Below are 27,925 nucleotides of genomic sequence, written 5' to 3' on the forward strand. Positions count from 1 at the left end.
TCGGGCGAAAAATATATTTCGCCGGCGGCTCGTATGGACCGGTGTGATCCGTAGGTTCTCGTGGGTGGCGATTTGTCCGCGAAGACGGTCGATCCGCCCTCCAAAAACGGGCTCCGCGAGGCGGACTGCTTTCGGCACTGCTCCGCGGCGGCGCTCGCTTTAGATTTCGCGGGTGTGATTCGGCCGCACTCAAATATGGCTACCGTGGAGTGGGAGCTCCAACTTTAACAGCTATTCGGATCTAAATAGAGATTTAACGGTCGTTATTTGTGGTTTTTGGAGGCCGATTTTTGTGGGATATGTCCTTCGATTCTGCAGTGTGAGGCGAAATACGAGGAAAATAACCCGTTTGGATGTGTTTTGTACAGCTGTGTGTGTTTTTTTTCCTCTTTTTTTTCTGTGGGGAGGCTCGAAATTACAGCCCTCGGCAGCCGAACGGAATAATTTGGGTTTGAGAGTAAACGCCGTCGTCGTGCTGAGGTGATTTCTCCTCGGTTCTTTTCCATGGAAAGACGGTGTTTTCGCGCTGCCAGCGGCTCTTAGGACTCCCTAAAGCGGATAAAGCGGCTCGGAATGACTTGTTTACGGAGAGGAGAGGCGCCGTTGGAAGAAGAAAAGCCCGAAAAGCCCTCAGCAGCCCGGGGATGTAACGTTAGCCTGAAACCCTCCAGGGTTTTTCTTTCTCGTGATGAAACGGAATAAAAGAAGCTGCTGAGAGTCAAACCGAGGGGGTTTGGATTATTAGGCTACGCTGGCCGGGTTTTGGACCAGACGTTGGAGAATAATCGTTAAACTGGATCTTTTTTCCTCTTCGCCAGCGGCCGTTGTGGAGCCCCGTGTGTCCGTTAGGCTCTCCTTCTCTGAGGGGACAACAGTGACGGTCCACCTTCCCCTCCGAGAAGAGCCCCAGAAACACTAAACAGAAGTACTGTGTGACCAAAAAAACCCGCTTTTTGACATGAAGGAAATATCCAAACATTGCTAGGGCTGAAGAGGTGAGTCTGAGCACGATAACCGAGCCGTTTTGTTGTCGATAAACACGCTTAAGACGGTTGTTTAGTGAAGGGAATGCTAGTGTTGGTCTCCACAGAACCGTCCAAACGGCCCAGATTGATGGAGAACGTGCTGTGGCCGATTTTGTGTGGCTCTCTAAAGAACCCTTTTTCAAGAAAGGCACGCAGAACCCTCTGTGGTGCCGCGCAGAGCCGTTTTCAAAAGGTTCTGTGCGGAAAGGAACCTGGAATCAGCTTGTTTTTTTTCGAATCTTCCCGTTCCACCTTAAATGGTGCAGCAGTTACATTCGGGTGCCTCAGGCGGCAGAATGCAGCTGCTGCACCATTTAAGGTGGAACGGGAAGATTCGGAAAAAAAAAAAAAAAAAAAAAACAGGCTGGCGAATATGAAGCCCAAGTTCAGCCTGCTGGTTTATACCCGTGTAAAACGCGTCCTCCTTCCCTCTGAAGAACCTTTTCACCGTGCTGGAGAACCGCCTAACGGAGCCTTTCCCTTCTCTGAAGAACCCCAGCCTAAGTTAACTAACCTAGGCTATCACGTTTCTCCCACAAATCCAGCTAACACGTCACCCCCTCGCAGCCTTTTCCCTTCGTTTCTTTCCACTCTTCTCCTTCCTTTCCCAGAGGTTTCACAATAGTAACCCTAGGAGTGCTGAAGACGGGCGTACGGATGGTTCTAGAGGCTGTTTTCCTAAGAAAATGGCTTTCTTGACGGGGAAAGAAAGGCCTGGTGGTCTTTCCAAGCCTTGCCCAGTTTCCCATCCAGTTAAAAGTCTTTCAGTCGACATCACAAAAGAAATGAAGTCTTCCTCACTTCGCGCAGCGTCCCGAATCTGTTCTACCTTGAGCTGAGAGCCCACCATGGAAACCTCAGCCGTTGAATCCAGCCCCCCTTGTGGAGCACTTTCATCATCACCCAGCTTTTGTGTGTTTTCTATCAAGATGACTCAGTTAGCCAAATAGACATTTTATAAACAGATCCTGGACTTTTTCCTCCACCCCCCCCCCCCCCCCCAGCACAGAGCTCCTGGGCCCAGTGAACAAAGGCAAAAAGCTGGACATGCCCCCCTCATGTGAACCACTTGCTTTGTGTTCAGTCCTTAGACAAAGGCTATCAGTTTTTTCCTTGTTCTCACAGCCTTTCCAGCCAAATAACCGGTGTTTTGAAACGGGAAAGAAGTGAGGCATCAGACACGATGAGTGCTTCGGCCTGGCCGAGTCTCGACGTGGTTAAAAAGAGCCAGCTCGTTTTTTGGTGGAGCCATTGGTAGTGTTGCCCCCCAACTTTTTCCTCTTAATCGGAGTGATCCGCCTGGAATTTTTTCCCATTTCCAGTCTGATGCACATGCCTCACTGGTACAACGTCGCGTATTGACGCGTGGAGGACCTTCGGTCTTCGATTTCCGGTGGTGTAGGGCGGCATGTATAGCTTCACGTGTGGCTGGAATGCCCTTTAAACGCGTGTCAGTGCACCAGTAAACAAAAAACCTAGCCAGGTAAGATGGGCAGTCCTTTAGCTACAAAGAGTTAACGGAATCTTCCAACGTTCCTTGGCTGTGCTTGTGATTCAGTGCATGCTGAGTCATGACAGCCGGTGAAGAGAAGCAATGGAGGAGTCGTGGCTTTGAGTGGTCCCGCACAGTTTTCTTAATATACACCTCCGTACGCCCACTCCGAAGCACATCTTTGGGAATTCTTTGTTTTTGCAAGACCGCTGTAGGCCAGGATGACTTGGTGCTCGAACGCTGGCCGTCGGCAAATGAAACATCCCGTTTTTTTTTGTGATTGGGAAGATGTCCTGCTTGGCAGATGCCTCTCAGAGGAGCACTCCTGTGCATGTCAGGATGCTACGTGACCCACAGGCAGCGTTGTGAACGCCGGGCCCATTGTTAACCAAGCGCTCAGCCTCTTTGAGGGATGCACGGCTCGAAGCACGTGAAGTGTAATTGTTTGCTCGTACAAAGCCCGGCTTAGGGAGGGATTCCATGTAGTTCCCGGAAAAGGCAGTGCCCCGTTGGCGCCGCGCCCCATCAGCTGAATGGACAGGTGGGCCAGAGGCGTCACGTCAGGCTGGAATAGCTGGGGAAGCAAAGCGACGCCACCAGCGGCGGTCGGTCAACAGCCACCTGATGTTGCATCAGAGCGTTTGCTCCTGGCTGAAGCAGCGTGGCCTTTGTGTCAGAAGAGCTGTGTGTTTAGTTGTGTCTAAAAGAATCTGGAACTGGTGAGAAGCAAGTTTTGATTTCAGCACCTGCAGCTTGTTAGTGACGTACGGTCAAACAGGTGGGGTAGAGCTTTCAGGGGCAATGGAAGGTGTTGACCCTCAACACTGCAGGCTTTTTGTTTAGCTGTTATGTTGAAGTCTCCCTGAAATCTGAGTAGACTTTGTCATCTTAGTTCACGCGTCCGGTCACGTTAAATATAATTCTTCATGCTGTACCGTTTAAAAAACGTGTGATCTTTGGAGAAATTTGATTAAGTCGCCATGCACCAGCGGGCAGGAACTAGTAGTAGTAATTCTACTGAGAATCTTTAAAATAATAGTAACAACAATAATTCTGTCTCTTCTTCCACCCTTATCTTTATTGAGAGACAATGTGTGTGTGTGAATGTATAAATTTTTATATATATATATACACACACACACACACACACACACACTATATTTCCAAAGTATTCGGTCGTCTGGCTTCACACGCATATGAACTTGAGTGACGTCCCGTTCTTAATCCATAGGGTTTAATATGATGTCGGCCCACCCATTGCAGCTATAACAGCTTCAACTCTTCTGGGAAGGCTTTCCACAAGGGTTAGGAGTGTTTATGGGAATTTTTGACCGTTCTTCCAGAAGCACATTTGTGAGGTCAGATACTGATGTTGGACGAGAAGGCCTGGCTCACAGTCTCTGCTCTAATTCATCCCAAAGGAGTTCTATGGGGTTGAGGTCAGGACTCTGTGCAGGCCAGTCAAGTTCTTCCCCACCAAACTGGCTCATCCACGTCTTTATGGACCTGCTTTGTGCACTGGTGTGCAGTCATGTTGGAACAGGAAGGGGCCGTCCCCAAACTGTTCCCACAAAGTTGGGAGCGTGAAATTGTCCAAACTCTCTTGGTGCTGAAGCTTTAAGAGCTCCTTTCACTGGAACTAAGGGGCCGAGCCCAACTCCTGAAAAACACCCCCACACCATGATCCCCCCTCCACCAAACTTTACACTCGGCACAATGTAGTCAGACAAGCACCGTCTCCTGGCAACCGCCAAACCCAGACTCGTCCATCGGATTTCCAGACGGAGAAGCGTGATTGGTCACTCCAGAGAACTCGTCTCCACTGCTCTAGAGTCCAGTGGCGGCGCTTTACACCACTGCATTCCATGCTTTGCATTGCGCTTGGTGATGTAAGGCTTGGATGCAGCAGCTCGGCCATGGAAACCCATTCCATGAAGCTCTCTACGCTGTTCTTGAGCTGATCTGAAGTCCACATGAAGTTTGGAGGTCTGTAGTGATTGACTCTGCAGAAAGTCGGTGACCTCTGTGCACTACGCCCCTCAGCATCCGCTGACCGTTCTGTCATTTTACGTGGCCGACCACTTCGTGGCTGAGCTGCTGTCGTTCCCAATCACTTCCACTTTGTTATAATCCCACTGACAGTGGACTGTGGAATATTTAGTAGTGAGGAAATTTCACGACTGGACTTGCTGCACAGGTGGCGTCCGATCACGGTACCACGCTGGAATTCTCTGAGCTCCTGAGAGCGACCCATTCTTTCACTAATGTCTGTAGAAGCAGTCTGCAGGCCTAGGGGCTCGGCTTTATACACCTGTGGCCATGGAAGTGATTTGGATGGGTGACTGAATACTTTTGGAAATGTAGTGTATTATGTTTTATTTATATCGTGTAAGTTATGCAGTTATGAGGGTGAGAAATTGAAGGTGGTCCCATATGCGTCCTTATGGTTTAAAGAATGAAAAGCAGTTTCAGGAGACCCCCAGATGAAAGTAAGACACGCATAGTAACACCACTGTCTGACTCATTTTCCCGAAAACGGATCGTGCCTGTAAATGACAAATGAAGAGAAAAGAACTCCTCCTGAAACCTGCGGCGAAAGTCTTACCTGTTTAGGTTCTGATTCCTTGAAATAAAGTTAAGTGCTGTGTGGGAACAATTACAGTTTATATCATAATTGCGTATATCACAGTGGCGCTTGACGGTAATGGCATCAAGTCATTTAGATTGATCGAATTAGGCGCAGGCGGGCACACGGCCTCCCTGAGAAATTTCGCAAATCTCATAGTCTGTCATCTGTTTCGTTGAGCCAGCCGTTCTCCGACGCTGGAGGCAAGATTTCTGCCACTTTATCTTCCCATACAGTGCATAAAGCCATTAATGGTATCTGCAGCCTGGTGGGTTGTTAACACGTTGCGTATAACAGGTGGATTGATGCTCACTTCGGTTTCATGAGTCCTCAGTGGAGGGATGAGCTTCTACGTTTGACGTCTTCGCTTTCTTGTTAATTTTAGCAGGTTTTATTTTTGCCCATTCGTGTGGAGCTTGAATAGGACAAGCTTTTAAACTAGTGTGTAAGGATTTTTAGTCTCAAAGGAAGTTTTAGGGGCAAGTAGGTGAACCAAGTTGACACTAAGCTTGGACTATAATCTAAGACCTTTTTTTTGCAGAATTGGCTCGATAAACAATGTTATTGTCATCCAGAATTAGATGAAGTCCCGCATGTGAGCATTGCAGAGCCTCGCCCTATGCGTTGCATTTAATTTTCCTGGATTGTAATGTAATTATTATGTTGTTACCAACTGGGCTGGCTTCTTATATTGCTTAAGGACTTATAACAGTAGCTATAATTAGTACAGATGGCTGTTTACATCCAATAATTCCCAATATTTTTATTTTTGCCACCGAAATATTGCCAAATTGGTGATGTTTTCTGTTTTTCTGGACAAGCTTGTCCGTTTTACTCGATTCCTTTACCTGTGCCCCAGCGTTCTTTCGCCAGACCAAACATCAGGTGTTATTTGGTGATTTTGTTAGTTGATGTTTTTTGCATTGGCTTTAATTGTGCAGTCCTTTCTGTTGATTTGTTCTATTTTGCGCTGACTAGATTAGAGTAGCAGTACAAAAGGGATGGTCAACAAAAGGCAAAGCAGCAAAAAGCGTGTGGTCTCTTGATAAGGATGTTATAATTTGCATAATATCTAAATATTTAAATGATCGTGATATTTAGTGGTATGAATTTTCAGCTCAAGGACAGTTACCTGTAACGAGAGAGTTTAAAACGTGGCAAGATCAGAAATCTTGGTCGTATTTAGTCCTGAAACACTGAATCACTATAATTGTGGTTGCAGTTAAAGCTGCAGAGATAATATTACTGCACGTTGTGATTGAAGCACACCGGCGAACTCCTGATGCAGGTGTGACCGCTTACAATTCGACCTGCGTTATTTTGACCAAAGAGATTTGCGTTTGAACTCCTTGATGTCTTTGTGTTTTCCATGTATGCTCAGCTGTTTTCCTCTCCTTCTGTCAGAATGTCATCAGAGGAGAAGATTCTGGACCCCTCTGACAAAGGACCCTCGCCACTTCTTGGTGGCTCTGTGGCCACGCCCGCTGGAAGTCCCGCCTCCACAGATAAGCGGCCCCGAGGCCGGCCTCGAAAGGATGCTCCCTCTGCGGCCGCCCAGCCTGCCCCTACACCCAGACAGAGGAAGAAGTAAGTTCCACTTCTCTTCTAAACTGCCGCCGAGAGCCTGAGAGTTCGTTCTCTTAGAGCGATGATTCTACCAAAGCGTGGACGCACACTTTTCCCCTCGTGCCTTGTCAGCCAAGACCTGTTTGGCAGAGAGGTTTTCTGCTTTAGTTTTGCAGCTTTGGAGCAATGAGATGTAACGTGTCTAATGAGGTGTGGAAGCTTTTACTGGGGTCTGGAAGATTCATCGTTTTTATAGTTTTAAGTTGGGAAATTTTAACCTAATAACTCAGAGATGAGTAGATGTAGATTAGCCGGACTGATGTGTTGTGATGTCACAACCACAACTTGCCAGCAGTTTTACAAACTACCTTCAGGGGTCAAGCCTACGTGAATGTTCCCAGGCTGAAGAGCTTCAAATCCGATTTTTTTGCCCTGATGTGAATCGGATCTGGTGTTTTCAGGGCCGTGTGGACGCAAATCTGATCTTTTCAAATCCGACCTGAGCCGCTTTCACATGTGGTCCTAGATCGGATACGTATCCGATTCGTGGCCGTAATGTGACGCTCGTGCGTTACCGCGGCAACAGCGCCAGACATTAAAGCCGGTGAACGGTGGAAAAGCAGCTCATCTCACCTTTTCCTCCTCCGTCTGGCTCTAATAACGAAGCTGAGAGCTGATCAGAGTTAATGATCTTCTCAGCGAAGCTCGTTCTGCTCGTTAGTTTGTGCTGATGATGCAGCGATTCGGTCACGTGACCTCACTGAGTAGGAGGAGCTCATGAGGGTCAGTTCAGGCCGGTTCGTCACATTAATGACAGATTTGAATCACTGACCTAAACGAGTGTGAACCGTCGAGTCATAGAGATCAGATTTGAGCAACGAGGCTTGGAATGTGAACGCAGTCTAAATGAATCTGTCGCACTGGGGGCAGAGAGCTTCCGTAGACACAGCGGAAGGGAACCCCAGACCACCGTCTCAGGAGGACCAGGGATCAGCTCTCGGACTCAAACGGCTTTCAAACTCGACCAGACGTACCGAACGGTCCTGGGTCAGGAAAAAATCTCCGGTATGAAAACGCCCATTTGGAAATTGCAAGGTGAGGGGAGGGAGAGGGATGGAAAAAGATTTATTTATTTATTTATTTTTTTGCCATGTATGTCTGAGAGTCCGAAAACGTTGGTAGAGGAACAATCATAACCAGAAGAACCTTGTCTATCTTTAACCGAGGCTGTACATTTTGATGCTTCTTAGCAGTTTTTCCATCTCTTCCTGCACACACAAACGTTCCGTTTCACGCACCTCGAGTTTTAACACGCGTCAAGAACAAGATCAAAGACTTTTGATCTCCTGATCGGCTGATTGCTCCTGGAAACTTGATGCTTGAACTGAAGCGTCCTGTTAAAACCCTCAGCTCGAAGGTTTGAGTGTTGTAGCTGGTAACGGTGAGTGAAAGTGAAAAGCCACGAATTATGATTACGCAGACGGAACAGAGCCACTCGATCGTTCCGTTCATCGTCAGCCACGTTAGCATATTCGTTTGAGCTTCTCCTTTAACTGCGAGTGGGAAGAAGGTGTGTCCTGGTTGCCAGACGGTGCGAGAACTATATGCGGCTATCGTCCATATGAAGCGATTTATGGCAACCATCGTTCATTTGCAGTAGCACTGATGGTGCCAATACCGAACCCTTCAGTCAGCCTCTTCCCATGAACTCGGGTCCGGTTGGTGCTGTTTGTGTTTACAAGCCTTCGAAGAGTTAATTGATTAACAATCTAGGGACGTCTAGTGATGTTGGCTTGTGTTTGCCATGGCCTTCGAAGCGTGCCGAGTCGATTCACTCATTAGTTTGGTATGTAGTAATCAGGCCGTAGTGGTCTCTGGTACCAGGAGTGGTAATTATAATTACCACTATAATACAGCATTGAATGCTTCATTGGCCATCAGAGTAACTCAACTACTGCATTACTGACATACACCGATCAGGCGTCACCTTCTGACCACCTCCTCGTTTCTACCCTCGTTGTCCACTTTATCAGCTCCACTGACCGTATAGTTCCCCTCTGTAGTTCTACAGTTACAGACTGTAGTCCATCTGTTTCTCTGATACTCTGTTACCCTGTTCTTCAGTGGTCAGGACCCCCATGGACCCTCACAGAGCAGGTACTGTTTGGGTGGTGGGTCGTTCTCAGCACTGCAGTAACTGTGTGTGTTGTGCTGGTCTGAGTGGAGTTTAAACACCTCAGTGTCGCTGCTGGACTGAGAATCGTCCACCAGCCGGCAGCGTCCTGTGACCACTGATGAAGGTCTAGAGGATGACCAGCACAAACTGTGCAGCAGCAGATGAGCTGTCGTCTCTGACTTTACATCTACAAGGTGGATCGACAAGGTAGGAGTGTCTAACAGAGTGGACAGTGAGTGGACACAGTGTTTAAAACCTCCAGCGGCACTGCTGTGTCTGATCCACTGCAGTGCTGAGAATGACCCACCACCCAAACAGTACCTGCTCTGTGAGGGTCCATGGGGGTCCTGACCACTGAAGAACAGGGTAACAGAGTATCAGAGAAACAGATGGACTACAGTCTGTAACTGTAGAACTACAGAGTGGAACTATACGGTCAGTGGAGCTGATAAAGTGGACAGTGAGCGTAGAAACAAGGAGGTGGTCAGTGTGATGCCTGACTGGTCTACATGGTAGTGAAACTCTAATGTAAAGCCAGTGTGGAAACTGAACTGTGTGTGGTACCAGTTTCTCTCGCTGTCATGGACACTTCAGATAGCCATTAGTGGGCAGCGGAGCCCTTTTACCTGGAAAAAAAATCTATAGAGAGCATCTAGCCTGTCTCTTGGAGCCCATTTGCAGAGGCACCTCTTTGGAGTGTAGCAGACGGTCCGGGAGATTTAAGCTGGCCAGAATCCTCTCTGGATGTGAGAACGCCTCTTTTCCTACTTTATGTTGGTCATACTTGCTCTAGTGGTCTGAGTCTCGGGAGTCTGTATAATTGGAAGGTCCATCATTGTTTTATACCTCTTTTCATATATTTGTGTGTGTGAATTAGGCCTTAGCGCTACAGACCGAATGCTGCAATTGTGGTTAAACTGCCACTTTATTAGATACACCTTGCTAGTAAAAGGTTGGACCCCCTTTTGCCTTCAGAACTGCTTTAATTCTTCGTGCCACACTTTCAACAAGGTGTTGGAAACGTTCCTCAGAGATTCTGGTTGGTTATTTGAGTTCCTGCTGCCTTTCTATCATCTGGAACCAGTCTGCCCGTTCTCCTCTGACCTCTCACATCAACAAGGCATTTTCATCCACACAACTGACCGCTCACTGGATGTTTCCTCTTTGTCGGACCGTTCTCTGTAAACCCTGGAGATGGTTGTGTGTGAAAATCCCAGCAGATCAGCAGTTTCTGAAATACTCAGACCAGCCCGTCTGGCACCAACAACCACGCCACGTTCAAAGCCCCTTAAATCCCCTTTCTTCCCCGTTTTGATGCTCGGTCTGCACTTCAGCAAGTCGTCTTGACCACCTCTACATGCCTAAATGCAGTGAGCTGCAGCCGTGTGATTGGCTGATTAGCTATTTGTGTTAAGCAGCTGAACAGGTGTACCTAATAAAGTGGAAGCATTATTTTGATCGGGATAAATCCTCATTTGGAGCTGTGATTGGGTCGAGGATGTTTGGTAGCCTTGGGTGATTCTCAGTCTTGCAAAGGCGAATATCACAATTATTAAACTATATTATTAAACTATATTATTAAACTATATTGTAAAATATGACCTTTTTGTTTTTTCCTCTTTACCCTTTTTCCTTCTCATCGGCCGCATGTCTGCAGATTGTGGCGACACGGTTACCCCAGTTATTCTACCATGACGGAGTTTTGCATCAGGCAGTTCTTCTTGCAGCTGTCATTTTCCGCTTCTTGACAAACGTGTCGCCTGGAGTTTTTCAGAAAACAAAATTTCGCTCCACTGGTGCCGTTCCAGTCAGGGTTTGTTCCGTGACGTGTGCGATCTGGTGAGAACCGTCATTCTGCTGTTTTTTTTGTGGTGGTGAGAGTGAAAACCGAGGGATGGGTAGCATGACATTTTCCTAGTAATACAGCAGAAATGAATATGTGAAAGAGCCATTTGAGGTCATCTGTATTATCATGGTTATAATTCCTTTTATTTATTAATTCTTTGGCTTGGGTGACTGGTCATATCCAGTCCACAGAGATTTGGTGTGGAAAACGCTGGAGTGCTCCTTTAAGGACTTCTGGTAGCCTCTCTAGACAGGCAGCTCCGGTCCGTTCCGTTCCAGGACTCCCCTCCAGATTTTCAGGCCCACCCTTGCACTGGCACTACTTTGAACAACAGATTTTTTTTCCTCCCTCTCCATACTGGGATCATGGGGATAAGTTATAGGGCTCTGGGCTTGGGGGGTTGGGTGCCCGACAAACCTAAAGGGCCGAGCGTGGCTACGCTGCGCTTTTCCATTCGCAGGCGCTCCCAGCGAGCGATGCTTTCCGAGGTGAGGGGCCGTCAGGTTGACTGGGGAAATGGCTTTGGTAGTTAGTAAAAGTTCATAGTGATTCAAGTGGGTTCGTTTCGGAGCAGTTAATCTTCAGCTCGTTCTAGTCGAGCTTAAAAATAAGAGTTCATTACAGGATTATTGAGCATTTCTGAACATGCTGCGGTCATCATGTTAGGACTCCAGTGCTGGGCAGTAAAGAGAAAATTCACTCGCAGTGTTTTCCAGTTAAACACGCTGTGAGATGATATTTATTAGCATGAATGAACCTCTTAAGCTCCTCGGGACCACCGGTGGTCCCAAACCGCACTCGGTCCTGTTCTTCATAACGTTCATACTCCATAAGCTCCATTCAGAAGCTGGGCGTCGTGTGAGGCTGTAGCTCTTCTCTCCAGTCTAATAGACGGTGACGTCATTTTAAACCCTTATAATAAAAGAAGCTGAACTTTGTTTTTCTACTGAAAGTCGAGCCGTTTTTCCCCAAATCTGGGCTCTAAACTATAAACAGACGGCGTCTCTTCAGTGATCTGCTCTGGAAACATCACTTTTAGAAAACAACACAAAGAGCGGCGGAGATTTTTGGCTTTCAGCAGTAAATTGTGAGCATGTAGTGGTGTGTGTGTGTGTGTGTGTGGATCATAAAACACATGGAAAAAAAAATTAAATAAAATAAAAATGTACATTTATTTCACGCAGTTACTGAATAATTCGCCTTACGATTTCGTAACTTCAGATGGACGAACCCAAATATTCCCACCAGCAATAGAGGTTAAATGACCAAACCTGTAGTTTTTGTTTTGATTGGACTGTTTTGTTCCGGTTCCTCTTAAAAGGGGAAACTCTCCACCCATTTTTCAGAACTGCGGCGTCATTCAATTGTTTAGATGTAAACGGTGATCTGATGTGACTGTAGAGAAACCTACTGATTTATTTATTTATTTTACACAGTGGTGGTGATGGGAACCAGACGTCGCCATGACTACAACACATATAGACACTCTATTTACCATCCAGAACCACCAGAGAACCCACCCGAGTCTTCTGAGCTGTTATTGTGCGATATTGGTGATTGGGGAAGTTATATGGAGGCTGTTTTGCCTCAGCGCCCTGCGTGTAGCTCTCCGCTGTGAATGCATTGGGGGAACGTATCGAATGTGTGTGTTTTAGCCCAAAACCTTCTCCAGGTTCTCAGGTTTGGTGTGGGTGAGCTTATAGAGGCATTAAATGCTTCGGACGTCTGGTTCCTTTCACAAATTCTGAGCAGTTCTGACTCGGTATGTTTTTTTTTTAAAAGGCTAGTTTCATATTAAACCCCTCTGAACGGCTTTGTTTACGTCTTAGTGATTGAATTATGCGGGGAAATTAATGGGAAAACCCGATTTTTCCACATATGCTATCAAACGTCTGAATGAATACTGCGGAAAGAACTAAAGATCAGGGCCGATGTGTGGTGCGGTGAAGCTGTGGGCTTCGGTGAGAGATGTTAGGAGCTGCTGTCTGTTTTCATGCCGTGATTGACGGTCTGGAGACTGTCCTTCTACTATTTATGTTGACGGCGGCGTGCCCAAGCCAGCCGCGGTCCTTTCGGTGTCGTCTCTTATCCCAGACAGAAGCCGAAGTCTGCCTGGGACCATGCTACATTTTTAATACCGAGGCCGCCACGCGAATCGCGCCAGGCTTGCCTGCTTCGCCCGGCACGTCCCTGCACCGCCAGCGTCTCCGCAGATGAAGGAGAAGCGCTGTTTAAGGCCTCCTCGAACACGTGGCCAGTCGGACGAGCGCCGTACGTAATAACCTGAGATGGATGGGACCTGACAAACCGGGATTACTTTCATTGTGTGGTGTCAGGACTGTCTCTACGAGTTAAGACGCCAAGTTTGTTTTGGGTGTAACGTTCTTTCAGGAACGATTTACCCTCTAATCATAAAGACGAATCCATCTTTTTAGCTTCTGCTGTTCTGATCTAATACTGTTGAGCTCTGATTGAGTAAAACGACCAACCTTTTAAATAGCACACCCGATTAAGCTTGTACAGATTTATTTGACTGATATTTGAATATTTGATTGTGTGTTTATTCTAGTCCAGGTGGGCAGAAAACCAGTAGGCATTCTGCACTTAAATACCCGTATTTTATTCATTTCGCATCATTTTTTAATGAATTTATTGCAACCCAAGAATAATAGAAGTTGCATTTCTCTGCAGCACTAATTTTGGTTGGATTTGGGCACAATTTCTATATTTAATAAACGCTTTTTCCGGCATCGGCAGGTATGTACGTGAATAATATTGGAGATTGACGTCAACCCTCAATTCCTATGATGGTACACGCTTCCTTTTAAAGGTGTCATGCCAAACTTTTTATGAGTATTGTATGAAATTAGGAGTCATTTAACACATCACCGAAGAAGAAAAAATTGGCTAAATAATTAATTATTAATCATTAATAATTAAGTTTTGGGGTAATTGTTCGTTATTCTTGGAGGCATGGTGTACAATTAGTGGTAATAGGTTATTGGGATATTGCGCAATATATCGCTGTCGGAACAAAACCTCGTATTTCTGTTTTTCAGTTTTTGACATAATTTGAAAATGTTTGTTGTCGTTTACATTGTCTGTGAATTTCATGATGAATGGACCGAAAGAAACGGCCCAAAATGACTTGGAAGGACGTCTGGTTCCATTGACTTACATTAAAAGAAAGTATGTTTTTTCCTTCTCCTGTAAAGTTACGAGGTTTTATTCCAACAGCAACAAAATACAGAATACTAGGCTGGATGTCATTATTTTTATTTTGATATTGAATCCTTAACTTTTTTTTTTTTTAATTAAAAACTGAATGTGGGTGTGGCTTAAGGCTGAAATGAGTGTCAGGTGAGGGAGAAGCGTTGATGTAACGTACATGCAGGATGTAATGTAGACGGCCAGTCAGCAGCGTAGATGTTGCAGCAAGCACGCTCACTGGATCCTAAGACCGACTAGGTATTGGAAAATAGGATCACAATTCTGGGATATTCTGTAATATTTATGTAATTTAGTTGGTGCCATTAAAGAAATGGATACCTAATAGAGAGTTCACGACGCAATAGGATCGCCATAATTTTACCACCGTGAGGCGCCGAGGAACCAATCACACTCCAACTGTAAGAGGGGGTCGGAGTTTCTGACTGGTTCCTTCAGTCTGAGAGGAGCTGAGACCCCTGAGCAGAACGTTCTGCGTTCTCCACGTCAATCAGAGTGAATCCGTCAGAACTGAGCAGCGGGATTTTCATCAGCAGTGAAGCTCCAGCAGCTCAGAGCGTTCTGCGCTGGTTCCACAGCACTGGATGATCTCCGAAATCCCACTGAAAGAGCCGTGAGAGCAGCGACGCCCGACACGCTCAGTCCAGTCTGGGATGAGTTTGACTGTGGTGTTGATGTCGTCCGTCCAGCTGGAGGAGGTTCAGACTGAGACCTTGTAGAATTACATAATAAACTTTATGCTCATTTAAACCGTTTACAGCTCACTGCACTGATCTGTGACGATTTACAAGCCAAATCAATCGTTTTGAGATCAGACGAATCTTAGAATCCCCCTGTATTTTAAAGATGCAGTGATGAATCTATAATATCTCATGGTCAATCTTGGGTCTGCATCATTTTGACCAAAATAATTTGCATTTCTACACAGATGTGTAGTTATAGTCTTGGGTTTGTTCACATCTTCACGGTTTAAGTTTTAGTGAAGAAATTTTGTGTGTCTGAGTTTTGTGTGTATGTGTGTGACCGCACCTCACATCTAAAGAACTGCGATGTATTGAACAGTGCTGACCCATTGTCCAGTGGCAGATCGGACTAGTGTATTGAAGACGACTGATATCGATTGTTTTTCAACGCATGCATTATGGACAGACAGTCTAGGTGGTTCATTTGCTGTGAAATTTGATTGACAAATCGAGGGGTGGGGGTGGGGGTGGTGGGGGTTGGTTTAAAACGAGCACCGGAAAGCTTTGCTGAGAGAAAGTAGGCGTTCACAAAGGAGCTTCTCAGGAACATTCTCCACCCAGAACCAGACCTGCTAAACAAAAGTGCCTCCCTCTACCTCCATCTGTCCGTTCTTCCCTCCATGCATCTCTCAGTCCCCCACATCCCCTGGAGACGTGCTTTTCTCCGCTCGACTCTTGTTTGTCTGACTACGGTGGGCTGACTGTGAGCGGTTCTGTTTAATTTGTGAGGCTGGCGATTATCACCTTGATGAAGTGATGCTCGGATTAGACCAGTGGAAGACCCAGCGGGGTTCAGACAGTGATGAACGGTGATGGTAGGTGTGGGTGGGTGTGTTTTTCTGTTTTCTCAGCACACTTAGTTAACGCGACGGTGGTCCCGAGGCCCAGAGGAAGCCCGTCGTTAAGCTCCGTCAGTGCTCAGAAGGTGACGTGCACAGATTGCGTCGGTCTGGTGATCAAGCTTTCAGGCATAATGGAGACCAAGGACTGTAGAGAATACAGTGGTGGTGTCTTTTCGCTGTAAAAGGAGATGAGTGGCTGTCTAGTGGTACAATGTAATCTGCGTTGTTGTTGTTGTTGACCTGTTAATGACCCGTCGGTCATCTATCGCTAAGGGGAACTACGGGGATAAGTTGCCATAAGATACCGGATCTCTGTGCAAGGTGTATTGGCAGAATTGCTAACGGCACCGCGTTTCGGCGGTTTTCCTTGAAGCATTTATTGTGTGGTAAACAAGACTGTTTCCCCTGCTTTGTACACTGTGTGTTGTGTTGGTTGTAGACCTGTTTTAAAAATCACCCGCCTCTGCAGGTTGCACAAGACAATAGTTTGTTGTTGGTTAGTTTGCATACCCGTCAAATTTGGCCTTCCCGGTCATAGTAGGTGGTGTTTAGCCACGTTAAGAGACAAAACCCTGGCTGTCCAGTGGAGCAAGTATCTAAGCTTTTGGATCTATTGTCAGGGAATCATGGGTTCAGTCCCTGGCTATGCTCAGCCACCCACAGCCAGGAGTCAAAAAGAGCACGATGTTAACCAACGTGCACTATGTTTCCAAAAGTATCCAGATCATTGAATTCAGGTGGTCCAGTCACTTCCATGGCCACAGGTGTGTAAAGCCGAGCCCCTTGGCCTGCAGACTGCTTCTACAGACATTAGTGAAAGAATGGGTCGCTCTCAGGAGCTCAGGGAATTCCAGGAGTCGTGAAATTTCCTCACAAAAAAAATTCCCATAAACACTCCTAACCCTTGTGGAAAGCCTTCCCAGAAGAGCTGAAGCGGTTATAGCTGCAAAGGGTGGGCCGACATCATATTAAACCCTATGGATTAAGAATGGGATGTCACTCAATAGTGTCAGTATAGTGTGGGTGTCTGTTAGCTTACTTAACGCAGCTAGATTGTTGGTCATGTGAAGGTCTGCATGCAATAAAACAAAAGCGATGTTTCACCGCGTGGTTGTGCTCTTTGTGTTCTCCTCTGACCATGTTGAGCTGTCCAGTGATGCTACCCCTTCATGAGTCCCAGTAGGAATAATCCGTTAATAAATTCAACTAATAGCTCAATTGGAATGGGACACGTCCATGTCCACCTCAGTCAGGATGGTCTACTCTGATTGAGGCCATTCGGAATACAGTTTCTATCCGACTGATCGAGGTGGGTAGTCCTGTAAATAATCCGTTAAATAGAAGAATAATATCCGTGTAAACACCTGAATCCGATTACATTCCCTATCGGAACGTTTCAGTCCGTTCTGCTTGTGCGTCGCGTCACAGTGAGAGTTCATACCGTTCAACACGGCGGAGCAGAAACTGGTCTGCAGAGGAGACGAAGTTCACGCTCTGATCTTTAAAAGACGGCGGTGGGACGGACGTCCAGCTTATGTGTCTCAGAGCACGACGTCTTCCTCTCGGCCTCCTTTAATAAGGACACGTGAAGGACGTTTTCCTGAGTCTGACGTCATTTTAAAGCAATTAAAGACACAATCACTGCTCACTGCTGCTCATCTCACTCTGACTGGACTCACGTGATGCTGGTTGCCATGGTAACGTCTACACTAAGCAGTCCTCTGTGCATACATGCAGTATAGTTGTGAATCTGATTACTTGTAGTGAGCAGGTAAACGGAGGTTTTCCTTCAGGTTGTTGAGTAGAGTGAGAATAAACACCTCAGTCTGAATCTGTTTTTAATCGAATTGGAGAATCTTTGCATGTAAACACAGCCAGTGAACGCAGGCGCTGGTCTTCACCCTCCCAGCTTGGGACAGAACGTACCATGTTATCCTTTATACCGGTGTGAACTGGAGCTGTGTAACCTGCATAAAAACGCATGGCTGTGGGAGCTGATCTCATTACTGAGATCTTGTCGTGCTTCTCCAAAGTAAAGCTTGACCAAACCTGCTAACATGGCTGATGATGAATACTTACTAGTCCCCACCAGTTAGCACAGTGTCACATTGCAACTTGGTGGCTATTTCATTTCACTCACTGTTGCCGGTCATAAATGCCGATGCCGCTAAGTCCTTTGAGGTGGTAGAGCCCTACTTTTGGGTCGCCAGATCGTGCAGGACAGTGTTCTGTAAATAGATCAAGCTGGTGGATCATCACAGCACGTACACTCACCGCCACTTTATTAGGTAGTAAAAGGCTGGACCCCCTTTTGCCTTCAAAACTGTCTTAATTCCTCATGGCAGACTTTCAACAAGGTGTTGGAAACGTTCCTCAGAGATTCTGGTTGGTTATTTGAGTTCCTGCTGTCTTTCTATCATCTGGAACCAGTCTGCCCGTTCTCCTCTGACCTCTCACATCAACAAGGCGTTTTCGTCCACACAACTGACCGCTCACTGGACATTTCCTCTTTTTCGGACCGTTCTCTGTGAACCCTAGAGATGGTTGTGCGTGAAAATCCCAGCAGATCAGCAGTTTCTGAAATACTCAGACCAGCCCGTCTGGCACCAACGACCACGCCACGTTCAAAGTCCCTTAAATCCCCTTTCTTCCCCGTTCTGATGCTCGGTCTGCACTTCAGCAAGTCGTCTTGACCACCTCTACATGCCTAAATGCAGTGAGCTGCAGCCGTGTGATTGGCTGATCAGCTATTTGTGTCAACAAATATCTTCATTAACCCTGTCTTCAGTGTAAAGCTGCAGTAGGCGTCGTTCATGGGTCAAGCCTGAGCGCAGCAGTTAATATAAGAAATCAGAGTCGTCGTCTGAGCTCTGCCTAAGCGTGTAACACTCAGGTTAAGCCAGACTGTGGACAGGAGGCCGTTAACCGCGTGTAACGTACACCAATCTGGAGGATTTACGAGTCGCGAAGTCCAGTCTTATGGCATTTAGCGTCTAATGAGGTGTTGATTCTCACGTGACTTCGGTGAACGTTACCGCAGGACGCGCCGCTTCTTCCTCAACCGTAATAACAGATACGGTAAAGAATGATGTCGTTTGAAATTCATTAATATTTCCGATGTTTTCGCGCTCATTTAATAATTACTCTCATTGGACGTGGGGTCATAATCAATGGGCCTGAAATCGCTTTTAAACCGAAATTAGCTGTGGGGAACCTGCACTGCAGCGCATATTGTTGAACGGCGTGCAGATGAATTAGTGGTGTCCCTGCTACCAGTGGCACACTTTCACGTTTGTATTTTTTGTGTTAATTCACGTTCATATAAATAAAATACAAGATAGAAGAGGTGGCAAAAGAAGGAGAGCGAGGGAAATAATGTATTTCTCGGGTCCAGATTTTTCCTGGACACCTTCACAGCCGCCACAGAGACTCGTTAATATCATCAATTACATCATGAGCTCAATTTACTGAAGCACTCATTGGGCAAACCAGCAAATAAACACAAACTACACAAATAGCTAGATTTTGAAAAAGTGTCTTGGCTGTGTGTGTAAATATGTATATGTACTATACATATATAAAAATCTATATGTATAAATTGTTTTGTTTATATATATATATATATATATATATATCGTTGAATTTTTTTCCTCAAAAAGTCTGTAATATTGCTAAGAGGGAAGCACATTCTTCAGACAGTGCTATTTATAGTGTTTGCCCCTTCTCAATTTCTTGGGAATCCCAATCTTTGCATATTTATTACATTTAAATTTCACATCGTCCAACTAATTTTAATATAGGGTAAAATGTAAACACACAATGCAGCTTTTAACTGATCATCCGGTTCATTGAAGGTAAAGATTTATTCACAACCACTTTCAGACGTGTTAAAAAGTAACCCCCCCCCACCCCCCCTTGAGCTTTAGGTCTCGGGCGAACGTTCTCCTTCAGGAATTTTTGAGAGAGAGCAGGATACATGGTTCCATCAGTGATGACGAGACATCCAGGTCCTCCCTCAGAAGCAGAGCAGAGCCAGACCATCACACTGCCGCCACCATGCTTCACTGGTGGTATTATGTTCTAATGGTGGACTGCAGTGTTAACTGAATTAAGTTAATGGTTTGCCTGTAAGTTATTTTCTCAGGCTTATAGTGACGGAGCATAATGAATAAACGAGTACCGATTTTCAGTGTTTGAGTATCGGCACCTGAGGCGAACGAGCATCCGTGAGAAATAATGAGACTACTTCTCAGAGGTGATGCATGTCACACTGGTGTGTACACACCTGGCACAGGTATGTTCTCCCTGCATATTCTATATCGGGAAGTTACTAATGAAAACTCTCTTTAAAAACTGGTGTGTCGTGGCAGTGCCATGGTAACGAGCATCAGGCTGCGGGTGTGTGTGTGTGTGTGTGTGTCAGCCTGTCAGAGGGATGCTGAAACACCAGCGAGGAGCATCAGGGCAGAAGGTTTGAGCTACTGCTGGGCTGTATGTCACCTGTATTAGTCAATGACTCAACAACCATTGATTTATAAACCCTATTTGCATTCATAGATAACGAGCATGATAGGCATTGTATTTACACATGATATCCATGACTGTTGGATGCAGGGTACTACGTAATCCAATTAAAACGGCCTAAATGTGCTCTCCTCATAATGTGTATAGTGCCGTTATTCAGTGTTCTTACGATAATGACGATAATTATATTCATCACAATAATGACAAAATATCATATTGCCCACCTTACATTTACATTTATGGCATTTGGCTGACGCTTTTATCCAGAGCGACTTACAATTTGATCATTTTACACAGGTAGGCCAAGGTGGTGTTAGGAGTCTTGCCCAAGGACTCTTATTGGTATAGTGTAGGGTGTTTGCCCAGGTGGGGATTGAACCCCAGTCTACAGTGTAGAAGGCAGAGGTGTTACCCACTACACTAACCAACCACCACCTTAATAACTGCCACCGCTCTTTTCTTCTTGGTTAACATCTGCAATTCTTTGTAGTTTCTTTTGGTAACCTTTGAGCAGTAGAACCCGAGACGGAGGGCGTTATCATGAAATACCATCCCGGCTGTGATCTGGTGGCCGTAGATCATCCCAGCCGTGATGTTATTGGTGATAACTCCCTCCTCGAGTGTCTGAACTGCTTTAAAACAGCAGTTAAATAAATACAGTAAGAAATGAATAAACTGGCCGTGAACGCGGCGTTTAATATGTTTTAATGTTCAGGTCCTTCCTCCTAATTATAGCTCCTTAACGAGCAGCTCGTTGCTACGTCAGAGTAACGAACTCCGCCCACTCGCCGCTCAGCCGGCAGTTCGTTCTCCAGCTCCTTACACTAAATTCCCAAACTGTCGACACCACTGAGCAGCTTTTCAGTCGGCAGCTGTGACAGAAGAACAGCTGAACAACCTGGAAATCAGCCAGAAATGAACCCAACACCATTCGCCAGACGTGTCTGATCTTCAGAGTCGGACCAAATCAGACTGAGCCGTAAAACTGACCCAATATCAGGTTCAGCTCAGTTTGGTCAGTTTGTCCAGATCAGTATTAATGTTGTTTTGTTCCAGCCGGTCTGTGAAGCTTCTTACAGCCCGTTTAGTTTGGCGAATGGTGTTGGGTTCATTTCTGGCTGATTCCAGGTCGTTCAGCTGTTCTTCTGTCACAGCTGCCGACTGAAAAGCTGCTCAGTGGTGACGACAGTTTGGGAATTCAGTGTCGTCTCGTCTTCAGAGTCGGACCAAATCGGCTGTCGGTGAAATCTGATCTTAACAGCGTCCGTTTTCTGTTTGTGGCAAAGTCAGAAGTAAAAACGTTCAAATGGCTCGAGCGACTCCTACAGCTGTGAAAGTCGTTGCTTAGCAACAGCGTCTCAGCGGAGGGGTGCAGTGTGAAAAGCCTGTGATGTTAAGGCGAAATAACAGCACGGTTAGAACGCTCAGCCAATCAGCTCGCGTGGCCTTAACTCAATGTTTTATAATTAACCTTTAAAGCAACACTTAAAGCAGCAGCATTTGGGCTCATTAACTTTCCTTATGCAAACTGAAACATCATCTGAGGCCGTTTCATTTATATATATATATATATACACAAACATGTGGAAAATCTGGTAGTATTGAATTCAGTCTGTATTGTCCAACACAAGTGTTGTGTGGTTGTGCTGTGCTGAGAGAGCGAGAGAGAGCGAGCGAGAGAGAGAGTGGACTGGAGAAGTAACCCAGAGTGGAAATGGCCCTGGGGCAGAACTGTGAGGGAGATGTTAGATGTCCAGGTGTTCATGGAGCTCTGTGGAGTCAATGCAGTCCTCCTTTATTTTAAACCCAACCCACTAAAGTCGTTCTTATTTCATTTTAGTGGCCTCGTACCCTAGAAGTGGCTCTGTAGACAGAAACTGACCATGGATTGAGGACTAGAGCAGGAATTCTGAATGTTTTCTGTGTGTGTGTGTGTGTGTGTGTGTGTGTCTATATATAACACACACACACACACACACACACACACACACACACACACACACACGAGTGCTGCTGGAGTTTTTCAACACTGTGTCCACTCACTGTCCACTCTATTAGACACTCCTACCTTGTCGGCCACCTTGTAGATGTAAAGTCAGAGACGACAGCTCATCTGCTGCTGCACAGTTTGTGTTGGTCATCCTCTAGTCCTTCAGCAGTGGTCACTGGACGCTGTTGGCTGGATATTTTTAGTTGGTGGACTATTCTCAGTCCAGCAGTGACACTGAGGTGTTTAAAAACTCCAGCAGCACTGCTGTGTCTGATCCACTCAGACCAGCACAACACACACTAACACACCACCACCACGTCAGTGTGACGCCGTGCTGAGAATTAAGCTCCTCGGTGGCGTATCTGTGGGTTTGCCGTGTTCCTGGAAGGTTGGGAGTTTATTATTGCTAATTATGGGTGGATTAACATGGACATTTGTGCCGATACTGATACCAACCAATATATCGGACGAGCTCTTTTAAAACCCCCCCAGCAACATCGCTGCATCTGATATACTTGTTCCAGCACCACACACACTGCCATGGTCAGCGTTGCTGCTGTGCTGAGAATGAACCGCCACCCAAATAATATCCGGACGACAGTGGTCCCGTGGTGGTCCCTTTCTGTTGACAGAGGGGGCTGATCAATTGTGGAGCAGCTGGTAGCTACAGTCTGTAATTGTACACCTACAAAGTGCATCTGTAGAGTGGGAGTTTCAGGTAACGTGGCCGACGTGTGCAGGTACAGAGTGGATCGACCGAGTGTGAATCTGTGTTTATCTCAGAGCTGATGATTTCCTGGCCGGCTGACATGAGAGAGGCCGAGAGGATGAAGTTCTTATATGAACGCAGGTTGAACGGCATCCTTTTCTCTCTTCATTCATGACTGCCTTGGGTGCTGGTCAGAGCTGTACATGGTAAATAACGATAACGTCAACATTAGTAGCGTTTTAATCCGTCATCGCGCTCGGCTGTTGGTAGATAAACGGCCAAAGATGAGGAAACTGCGCTTGAGCAGGTACAAATGTGCGCTGCGTTCATGCGTAGCTGATTAAAATACTGCCGTTCAGCGCATTACGGTGGTACACAACCGGTGGGCGGCGCGCAGCCACGGAAACGTCATGGTGTCAGCGTTAAGTGGATGATAATTGGGGCGTGCTTTAGCAGTCTCGATTCCCTTGAGGGTTAAAAGGCAGGAGAACGCTCTGCTTTCTTTAGTTGCATAACACTGGACTTCAGCAGTGAGACAGTCGACGTCACCAGCCACGTATAATCCGTTAATGATCTGACCGGTAGCTCAGTCAGAGTACAATACCTCCATATATACATAGATCAATTGGAATAGTCTGGTCCAGAGGGCAGCAACTTGTGGTCCTTGTTACTGCCCTGTTGCGGCTCCACGGATTTGTAGGGAAAAGTAAAACACTCCTCTTTCGCAGACTGCTGGTCACCATAGCAACACAGGAACAAATCTGGCCTAGGTAGCAGCTAACGAAGAGATGAACGTGGACAATTTGGGGTCACTCCAGCTGGTTTCCTGATATGTTTAATCGACGTTGAGAAACCGTCAAAACGCTAAAAAGTCGTGTCGCTTCTCATTCGCCGGCTTCTTGATCGCATTTTCCCGTTCCACCATTTAAGGCGGAACGGGAAAATTCGAACAACAAAGCCTCGTAAAAAGTCGAACGTCGGCTGTGTTTGCACGCAGAGATTTTTGCCAATCCGATGGAATACAATCGGATTACAGACTCAGACTGAGGTGTTGATGCTCACTGTGTTCAGCAGTCTGATGAAAATCTTCGTTCACATGCTGTACGTAATCCAGAGTGACGCACATGCGCGGAGCAGCGTTGAGAGTAAACGTTACCATGACGGCGAACGTCACGTGAGGTCCAGTCGGCGTGAGATGAGTGTCCAGTCGGCGCGCTCGTGTTTTTAATGGCTTTAAACTGACGACAGACTCGGAGAAACGTCCTTCACACGCGCTTATAAAGGAAGACGTCGGGCTCTGAGACGCATAAGCTGGACGTCCGTCCCGCCGCCGTCTTTTAAAGCTCGGAGTATAAACCTCGTCTCCTCTGCTGACGTTCTTCCACCTTCCGATTGGGGTGTAATCGGATTCAGGCATTAACACGGCTATTTTTCTTATGTTTAACGGGTTATTTAGAGGTTCACCCGCCTCGTTCAATCGGATAGAAATTGTATTCCGATTGGCCTCAATCGGATTAGTGTATTCCGTTTGAGGTGTTTACATGGACGTATTCTGTTTCCGATTGCGCTATTAGTCGGATTATTAACAGATTATCAGGCTGCATGTAAACGTGGCTATTGAGAGACGTTTTACGGGAAACCGTTCCGCTTTTGAGGAAAAGGTTCCTGCTGGAGATGTGAGAAAAGCAGCTGTAGCTGAGCTAAAATTTAAAGCGCAGCAAAGTAGGTCAGCGTTTATATTAGTACATTAAGACACACTGAGACATGTTTACAGCCAAGATGGTAAAATGGACATTAAATATTGTGGCTCCCAAGGTGGTTTGATTTTAGTTGAAAGGACAAAATGCCCTTTTGGGTTGCTGACCCCGGTCATCCGGTGAAATGAGGCGAGTAATCCTGTGAATAGTATTTGAAGTAGAGGAGCAATAGCCATGCTGTTTGTGTACGTTCCCAATCGGAAAGCTCAGATATGTTCTAACGTCTAATGTTGAAGTGATGCCAGTTCATCTTCTGTCCAGCTGAGCTTGTTTTCAGTCCCACTGCCACCACCTGACCCACACGTTCAGCCAGTTAACGCCTGTGAGGTGAGCGCAGCGTAAACCCGTCGTCTTCCTCGGCCTCGGTTTGATCTGCCCAGGTGATGAACCGAAGAGAAAACCTCTCAGGCCTCGTCTCTGATCATCCGCAGAAATTAAATGCGCTTCTCGTTCCTTAGCAACGGGGAGAACGCCGCAGGGTGCTGGTGGAAGTTGGGTGAAGATGGTCGCTGATGATTCATGCATTAAAGATCGTTATGACTCACTCAGGTGAACCGCAGGGTGATGCTAGACTGGATGACGGCAATAAAATATGAAAACAAACAAGTTCCCTGCTTGTTTCCACTCTACTCTGTTGTGAATGGGGCTGGTGATTTCTCTGTGGCTGCAATGGTTTCTTTACCTTTAGATATGTGATGATGTGCTAGTCCAGGAGTCGCAACCCAAATGTTAAGAAGACCCATTTTGTCCTATCAACAAAAATCAAACCACCTTGGGAGCCACAACGTTTTATGTCCATTTTACCATCTAGGCTGAAAATATGCCTCCGTATGTGCTTGATGGACTAGTAAAGCTTTGCTCAGCTGTAGCCGCTTTTCTCACATCTCTGGCAGGAAACTTTCCCGCAAAAATGTAATAGTTTTTAGTAAAACGTCCCTCAATTTTCTACTTTTTATGAGTCTGAACTGCTTCTCTTTCATGTTTGAATTTTCCCATTCCACCTTAAATAGTGCCTGAGACTCCAGCATGTAGCTGCTGCACCATTTAAGGTAGAACAGGAAAATTCGAACAAGAAGTTGGTTAATGAGAAGCGACTGCAGTCTCACGACTTTTTAGTGTTTGATAGTTTCTCGCTGCAGATTAAATGAGCCAGTAAAACACAAATAAGCCTGTTTGTCTCCAAAAGATCGATGTCCGTCTTAAATCTCTCTCTTTGCCGTTTCGTAGCTACTAGCTGGGCGGGACTGTTGTCTGCGTTGCTATGGTGACCAGCCGTCTGCGCTGATCTTCAGGGTTAAAGGGTGAATCAGCAGTTCTACATTAACTCCAGCGTTTAAGACCATTTACTGTTAAACTGTGTTGAAGGATCAGCAGAGCTTTACTTTACTGTAGAGGAGGATTATTTTATTATTACCTACTGATCTGATTCAGCTGTGGAGCCACGACAGGGCAGTAAAAGAGCCACTGCCTGCTGCCCCCTGTTCTACGTTGTTATTTGTTTATTATTTATTGTTTTAGATGTGTGTGGGTTCACTTTCTGCTCTATAATGGACTGCAGCCTACAGTACCAGTCAAAAGCTTCGACACCTCTCTTCATAGATGTTTATTATTGTTAAGAAATCCAGATTATGTTCTGGTTTAGATTCTTAAAAGTAGCCCTACTTTTGTCCCGAAGCAGCTTTACGTTCTTGATCATTTTCTTAAGCACTTCCTTGAGGAACCGCCGGAGAACTGAAGGACAGAAACGCTATTGGGGGAGTTTCAGAATGTTCTCCTTTTAGAAATAAATTTATACATATTTCTCAGCTTATTGGTCTAAATGTGCAGCCTCTTCAACTCCACGAGACCACCGGTGGTCCCAAACCGCACTTGGTCATGCTCTCCATAACGTTCATACTCCATAAGCTCCATTCAGAAGCTGGGCGTCGTGTGAGGCTGTAGCTCTTCTCTCCAGTCTAATAAACGGTGACGTCATTTTAAACCCTTATAATAAAAGAAGCTGAACTTTGTTTTTCTACTGAAAGTCGACCCGTTTTTCCCCAAATCTGGGCTCTAAACTATAAACAGACGGCGTCTCTTCAGTGATCTGCTCTGGAAACATCACTTTTAGAAAACAACACAAAGAGCGTCGGAGATTTTTGGGCTCTCAGCAGTAAATTGTGAGCATGTAGTGATGTGTGGAGATCATAACACACACATTCTGTTAATTTGAGGGGAGATTTTACAAGAATAAATAAATAAAAATCTGCATTTATTTCATGCAGTTACTGAATAATTCACCTTACAATTTGGTGATGTAAATTCAGATGGACAGACCAAAATATACCCTGGAGAATACGAGGTTTAGATGATTAAAACAGATGTTGAGTCAGATGTGCCCAAACTTCAGACCAGTGCTGTCTGGGTCCCTCACCGTTCACCTTTCTGTCTTTCGTCCTCTCCGTGACTCACCCGGGTCAGCGGCAGGTTACTGCTTGTCTCGATGGCAGAATTAAAACCTAAAAACATGTAAACAAGTTCTCAGGTCGCTGCTTTTTCATCCTGGATGTGCAGGCTAATATCATTCCTCGCACTGGGTGTGACTGCATCACCAGTACAGAGCTTGGCTTTGTTTTTTATCTTATTTTAACAAATAATCAAAAAAAAGGCAAATTAAAAAAAGAACCATTCACTGTTGTGCAATTTAACAATAAAAGCAACGTTTAAACACTGAATTCAAGTGATCCCAACAATAAATATCCTGAACAGAAGTGTAGGATATATTGCACTGAAAATGGGAAAAGATCAAGTTTACATAAAATGTGCATACAGAAACTACAGCCCACAAACTCCAGCGTCATCAAAAACTGTGTGTGTATATGTGTGTGTATGTACACACTCACACACACACACACACACACATATATATATATATATATATATATATATATATATATATATATATATATATATATATATATATATATATATATATATCCATTTTCTAAGCCGCTTCTCCGTCAGGGTCGCGGGGGGTGCTGGAGCCTATCCCAGCAGTCTTCGGGTCACTCACACCCAGGGGCAATTTAGCACGTCCAACTGGCCTGACTGCATGTCTTTGGACTGTGGGAGGAAACCGGAGAACCCGGAGGAAACCCACGCAGACACGGGGAGAACATGCAAACTCCACACAGAGAGGACCCCGGCAGGGGAATCGAACCCAGGCCCTCCTCGCTGTGAGGCGACAGCGCCACCCACCACGCCACCGTGCTGCCATATATATATATATATAATTTTTTTTTAAGCTGTTATTTGGGACTTGTTTGCGTTGTCGCTTCCGAATTCTTTAGAACGTTTCGTGATCCGAGTCCACAGACTGTGTCTATGTGCTCGCAGGGAATTGTGTGTATCGAGTGGAGCGT

General features: G+C 45.8%; 1 protein-coding gene across 6 annotated transcripts in view; it reads left to right on the forward strand.

Annotated features, from left to right (window-relative positions):
* The first annotated feature begins 203 nt into the window (after positions 1 to 203).
* The window catches only part of kmt2cb (lysine (K)-specific methyltransferase 2Cb), a 150,016-nt gene continuing 122,294 nt past the window's right edge, over positions 204 to 27,925 (forward strand). For all 6 annotated transcript variants that reach the window (XM_017703452.2, XM_037535644.1, XM_037535648.1 and 3 more), the window contains exons 1-2: positions 204 to 995; positions 6,548 to 6,730. In XM_017703452.2, the coding sequence (XP_017558941.1) occupies positions 6,549 to 6,730 (182 nt within the window). In that variant the 5' untranslated portion in view covers positions 204 to 995; position 6,548. The remainder of the gene's footprint in view (positions 996 to 6,547; positions 6,731 to 27,925) is intronic.

The sequence above is a fragment of the Pygocentrus nattereri genome, chromosome 2, assembly GCF_015220715.1.
Source record: "Pygocentrus nattereri isolate fPygNat1 chromosome 2, fPygNat1.pri, whole genome shotgun sequence".
NCBI lineage: Eukaryota > Metazoa > Chordata > Actinopteri > Characiformes > Serrasalmidae > Pygocentrus > Pygocentrus nattereri.